The following is a 6,388-nucleotide window of genomic DNA, read 5'->3' on the forward strand; positions in this document are numbered from 1 at the left end:
ATTTTCCTTACGCTAACGAGAAGACAAGTCCTTTAATGACTTTAGCATAGTAAAGAAGTTAGAATTAGAAAGTTCCGGAATAAGAGACTATCCCGCTTAAGGAGGGGGATAGTGTTACGGATCTAATTAGTTAGAGTCCTTATATAATCTTAGAGCGACGCTAAGACTAGTAGGCTGAGCTGTCGCTCTATCTTACTAGGAGCGATAGGAGCGGTCGAGAGCGATAGCGTCGCTTACGTCGCTTACGACTACAGACAAGATATCTCCTTTGTATTTAGGAACGCCGGAATGCCCTTATAGCTCGAGGCGTTCAACTTATATTACCTACTTACTAATTGGAATTACCTTTATACCAATTATTCTGTCTCTGCCTCCCGCTTGTATTAGCCTCTCTAAAGAAGCCTCGGCTTGCACGTGATAAGAAGTCACCTAACGATCTGTCGCGAGTAACCGTAACAGGAGGAAGGCAGGAGAGTTAGCCTAACGCTAAGCGCTAAGCCCTGCCTAAGGCATTAAGACCCTAGCTTCACTCGGCCTAGTTACATGCTAATCACGTATAGCCTCTTTAGCCCTAACACCTCGTAATCCGGACAATACTAAACAGGCTTGTTATTAGGCTACGTTCTATAATATAGACAAGCGCGGTCTCGAAGGCTATAGTCCGTTATGTCGCTATCGCTCTATATAGACGTAGCCTTCCTTAAGACCGCTTGTCTATGTCTATTTATATATCTAATATCTCTATATTACTATCTCCGAAATTAAGTATATTTACTTAGTTAACTTGTAATATATCTCGAAGGGCTAGGTATAACAATATTTAACCGCTATAAAGCCCTAGCCGATACGCTCTATAGTTTTGCTTAAGTGTTGTCCTTTATATCCTTTTTTAACCTGCTAAACTCTTTCTGTTTTGTATGTTTTATGCGGCTATATATTTTGTATAGCGCGTTATATCGTATCGTCGTACGGTTATAGATTCTTTTAATATATCGCTTTAGCGCAAAGGGGCGTCGGCGTATAGTGTTATTAGCGTATAGTATTATCGGCGCATAGTGTTATATTGTTATACTTTGTTATTATCCGCTATAAGGAAGTAACGTAAAATTCTTACCTAAGGCTATTCGGGCGCCGAGTTTTTCCGTCCTACTAGTTTGTATAAAATGCAGCTAATTAGATCTTTAGAATTCTAAAATCCGGGGAGTTACGTAGTAGCAACTTAGCACATTTAGCTACTATAGTACCCCTTGTTAGTATAAGGCGAGCTTCGCTCGCAATTAAACTATAGAACCTAAAAGCGACGAGATTGCGATAACTGCGATAGAGCCGGCCTTAGTAGACTTCTAGACCGATAAGGCAATAGAGCTAGATTAAATGCTAGTATTAAACTAAGTAAATAGATAGAGGGTATAACTAATAGTATTAGACTTCTATAGCTGCTAATAATATTAGAAAGTAGGCGTAACTACGCTCTATCTTCCTTACTTTATTCGAGGGCTTTAATAAGAGCTAGACGGCGCTAGTCTAGTAGACGGTATACCTCTAGAAGATTAGTATATCGTTAATCGCGAAGAGCCGGCGTACTACGAGTACGAATAGCGCTAGAACAACCCCTTCTACGGCTATACTACGCGTACTACTCGTTAGTATAAGTATATAGTATTATAAAGGAACGAGAGAGAAGCTAACTATTTAATAGGGGACTCTATATACGTAGACACTACCGAAAGTACCTATTTATCGCCGACTACTCCTCCGCGCCTTCTTTATAATTATACTCTCGAATACTATTAATCTAGTATAGACCTACTCCTAATTATATAACGACCTTTAGCTTACTTCTAAATTACTCCTTCTTCCTTTCTTTAATATTGCAAAAAGCTTATAAAATGATATATTATTAAATCTACTAAAAGATAGTCTATATATATCCTAGATAGTACCTATACGTAACTTCTAAGCCCTCTAGTCGGAGGAATTAATAGCTAAGCCTTCCTATAGGTGCTATGCTTAGCCGCGGCGCTAACACCTCGATTTAGTATAGGACACTGCAATTAGCGGTGCCGGAAGTGCTAATATTATGCACCTTCCAGGGCTCCGGACGCTAACTTTCACTCCGATGTGCGTTGACGCTGTACTTGGCGCAAAGGTTGGCGCTCGAGCAGGGCAGGCGTTGCTGGGCAACCGAATGTTTCACAACAAACGAGAGCCTAGCCATCCGCATTGCGCAAAGCAGCGTCTTCGCCCGGAGATGGCTGGAACGGAGAGTGTCGATTCGTTGTTCCAGGTCTTCGGCTGTTGCGCAATAATCACAGCGTATGTGGGTGTGCCGAGTGCTGCTAGAATAACGGTGGCTGGAGCTTTTGCAGCAGGTCGCATGTGCATGGCATGGCGGCCATAGCGGCATAGCCTAGAATACTAGATAGCATACACGCCTACATCCACTGACGCCTCTGGCCTGCCTCTGCCTTTCTCGAAACCATTGGCCTCTGCACAAGCTGCAGGAGTCGGCACACTACCTAACGTTACCTGCTGCCTCGCCTCGCATTTCCCGCGCATTGTTCTCGTCCTACCACCGTCACTTTGCGAATGCTCACGCCGGCGACCTGCCAGCAGATGGACCGACTGAGCACGAAGCGATAATGTTGTAAGCCGAAAGCGACCCTTTGCCGGCCGATGACTTGCACCACCGCCATCACCACCACCACCATTTCGATTATCTATTCTTATGAAGCACCATTTGTTGCCCTGGAGCCTTCTGGCTTTGGTGCGACTGGCGCTTGCACATGCGACACTGCCTTACAATCCCACCCGGCTATTGACCACCTCAAACTCGACATACGTATATATATTTCAGCAATCACCAACCTCTGCCAACCAAGCACTCCTCAAGGCCGTCGACCTTGGAAGAGAACTTGCCACTAGCCATATTCCCACCACGACGATAGCCTCGAGCCTTCCGTTCCTGCAACACGACACGCTAAGACCCTATGTCCCCGTGATCGATGCCTCCGGAAACATTACCGTAATAGCGGGAAGCTGTGGACACTCGGGAAGCACACAGGTCTGGCGATTTGCGCCGGACGTCAAAGGCAACAGTGGGAATGGATCATGGTCGCAATACCACACTTCGGGAGGAGAAGTTGGCGCAGGCACCACATTCGCAGGAGTCGGCTTTCTGAGCAGCGCACTGAGCTTTTCAGCAAATATTGGCGACGATGCTGCAGAACTGGACTTCTACATTTTCGCTGGCATGTGTCCTTTTGACAACAGCACCTCTATGACCTGGCAGACTGCAGCACAATATTCGCACTCCATGCGCGAGCTCGCTCCAGGAACCAGCGCTGAATCATACACTATCGCCCATGTTGCAACACGAGGACCACCTATTGCGGAAGCAGGTTTTTCCATGACAGGCCTCACTCCGACCTTCCGAGTCAACGCAAGTGGATCTGCACAGACCCAACAGCAGGACTTCCTCCTGCTTGGTGGTCACACGCAAGACGCCTTTCTGAATACTTCTCAAGTTGCCCTCTTCTCTCTGCCGCAGAACAGCTGGTCGTTCCTGCCCGTGCAGCAACCCTCGGCAGCAAGAACCGATCTAGCGCTGAGGCAGACGGCAACGACAATTGAGCCAAGATCTGGTCATACCGCTGTGCTGTCCGAGGATGGCACGAAGATCATTGTGCTTGGAGGTTGGGTCGGCGATGTCAATACTCCGGCGCAACCACAGCTAGCAATTCTTCATCTTGGGTCTGAATACGGAGGAGACGAAGCGCAAGCATGGACATGGTCTGTCCCTGATCAGTCCGGAGTTGGGCTACCCTCAGGCAGTGGCATATATGGTCATGGCGCAACAATGCTTCCGGGTGGAGTGATGATGGTTGTAGGAGGATATCAGGTTCAAGGTGCTTCTTCGTCCAGAATCAAGCGGCAGTCTCAGGAAAGCATCCTCCTATACAACGCGACTTCGAATAGCTGGATCGACTCGTACGCGAATCCTCACTTCTCTGGAGCTGACGCAGGTCAATCGTCTGCCGGCGGAGCGCTGAGCAAGACATCACAGCAGACTGGCTTAGGCGTTGGACTGGGTCTTGGTGTTGCTGTGCTAATCGCTCTTATCATTTTCTACTTTTGGTACTCTAAACGCCTGAAACGTAAGCGAGAAGAGCGCGAACGAGCATTGATGGTGCACTCATCCGATGTTTCTGTTGCTGGTTTCGAGCAGGATCAACCTTTCCTGGATCGAAGAAGTGTTGATGGTCGTGGCGGCAACCCGTATGCTGCGGTGGGTCAGTATCAGATGTCACAACCAGCAGGCTCGACCGGTCTATTCACAAATATCCCTAGTCCTACCCGGGGTCTGAGGAAAGGCTTGGCGGCTCGACCATACTCGTACCACGCTGCTCCACGTTGCGACGACAGTCGCATGGCGCATGGAAGTGGCGGCATCCACCCGATAATCGAGCATCAGGACGAGGACGATTCCGATTCAACGCCAGCGGCACTCAATCCATTCCAAGATCCATCACCGCTACGCGAACCTGAACAAGCTTACGACAATTACAGTACTGCTGAGGCCAAGCTTAGAGAACTCCAAAGAGTGCTGCACTCTGTGACAGCGGTCGATGTCCCTCCTCGAGACCCGTTCATTGACTCGCTCCCCAACCCTCTTGGCAGCCATCCTACATCTCCAGTCCTGGTGGATACGTTCGGGACTGTGAGGCGCGTTCCAAACCAGGCGAGTAGAGCGGAGTCTCCATCCCGTCGCCCTCTCGCTGCTGAGACTGAAGGATCTATGAACTGGCAGATCATCGAACACGATGAAGACGAGCCATACGGGTCTGGACCTGGATCTGGATCGTCGAATGGCCGAATATCGCCAACGAAGACAGATGATCGTACCTCGTCGACGTTAAGTGAACGTTCCCAGCGTTCGATGGCCTCTACAACATCAATCACAAGGACGATGTCAACACGAACTGGAGCAGTCCTGGCAGCAGCGCTTGCGACGAGAGAGGCGGACCAGACAGCGGCAACCACACCAATTGAGGGACTGCGAACCGCTACGATGTCAACTTCAAATTCAAACAACGGACGGAAATCACCGTACTACTTTCAAGGATCACATGGAGACGCGAAGACAGATGCGAAGCGACAACCATGCCGACCTCAGTCAAGACATCAAGCGGAAAAGTCAACAGACTCGTTCGTGACAGCTAGCTCAACGTTTGCCGATCTACAAAGCCAAGGCCAAGCTTTACTGGGTGGACAGCCGCACATGGATCGCGACGATCCCTATCGAAGAGCATTGGCTGCCCAAGGCTCTTCTGGTAAGAGCCGCGCGGCTGATCTCGACCCGCTGCAGCCTCCTAATCGTCGGCAAGGATGGATGGGCTCACTACGTCGAGCGCTTACCGCAATGTCTAATGAGCGCAGCTTCAGCTTGACCAGCCAAAACAAACAGCCAGTATCGACAGAGGAGATTGAGCCACGTACATCAACATCATCGCCAACTCGAATTCGTCAAAAGCCCCTCGCAGGCGAGCGACCTCGTCGCACGGTTTCTGATGGCGGTGCTTTGCTGAAGCAAAAGCGAGGTCAGAAGGATTGGCAAGAAGAGCCGACAACAAGAGACCTTGATGCTGGCGACTGGGGCGAGCCACGCTCATCGTTAGAAGCCAAGCAAGCTGAAGGCGAATGGGATGTGGAAGGCGAGGCATCGAAGCGAGACGTTCAAATGATGTTCACTGTACCAAAGGCAAGACTTAGGGTGGTAAATGCTGACATTGAGCGCGCAAGTATGCGAAGCGCAAGTGACGGCGCTGTCAGCCGGAAGGGAAGCTTGGCAAACTTGAAGCGTGAGAACAGTGTCAACACTGTCCGAAGCAGAAGTGATGGCGAAGGCGGGCATAAGGAGAGACAAAGACTGGTTCTTGGGACGACAAAGGAGGAAGAAGAGACCGCAGCCAGTTCGGGTGTTAGGCTCGGCTGGCTTTAAGCTCTGATCTGACTGGATTGTTGGACATTTTGGGATTGAACTTTTGGATGAATATTGGACTGATCTGATCATATCGGCTTTCGGATTTGGGCTTGGTACCGTCATGGGTTACATCGGGACCTGGGAAGGAAAGGCATTGAATGTTAGCGATTGGTGTTCGGCGTCAGTATGATGAGTGTCGAGACTTCAAGTGTTATATATGCTGCGAGACGTTATGAAATACTTACACATTTTAGCCCAGGGTTCCCCATACCGCCAGCTCCACATTGTGATATGTACGGAGGTGCAGCGTGCTCGGCCACGGCTATCATGAGTTGTCTCGGGTCTTGGGAACCATTTGACAGGAATGGGGCAAAGCGTGCGATCGAACCTCGCAACTGTGGCTAG

The 6,388-nt window shown here is 49.3% G+C and overlaps 1 protein-coding gene across 1 annotated transcript; it reads left to right on the top strand.

Annotated features, from left to right (window-relative positions):
* The first annotated feature begins 5,073 nt into the window (after positions 1 to 5,073).
* Positions 5,074 to 6,166, top strand: MYCFIDRAFT_210886 (uncharacterized protein). Its single transcript, XM_007926898.1, has one exon. The coding sequence runs from the start codon at positions 5,282 to 5,284 to the stop codon at positions 5,999 to 6,001; it is 720 nt and encodes a 239-aa protein (XP_007925089.1). The 5' UTR covers positions 5,074 to 5,281; the 3' UTR covers positions 6,002 to 6,166.
* The last annotated feature ends 222 nt before the right edge of the window (positions 6,167 to 6,388 follow it).

The sequence above is a fragment of the Pseudocercospora fijiensis genome (assembly GCF_000340215.1).
Source record: "Pseudocercospora fijiensis CIRAD86 unplaced genomic scaffold MYCFIscaffold_3, whole genome shotgun sequence".
In the NCBI taxonomy this organism is placed as follows: Eukaryota; Fungi; Ascomycota; class Dothideomycetes; order Mycosphaerellales; family Mycosphaerellaceae; genus Pseudocercospora; species Pseudocercospora fijiensis.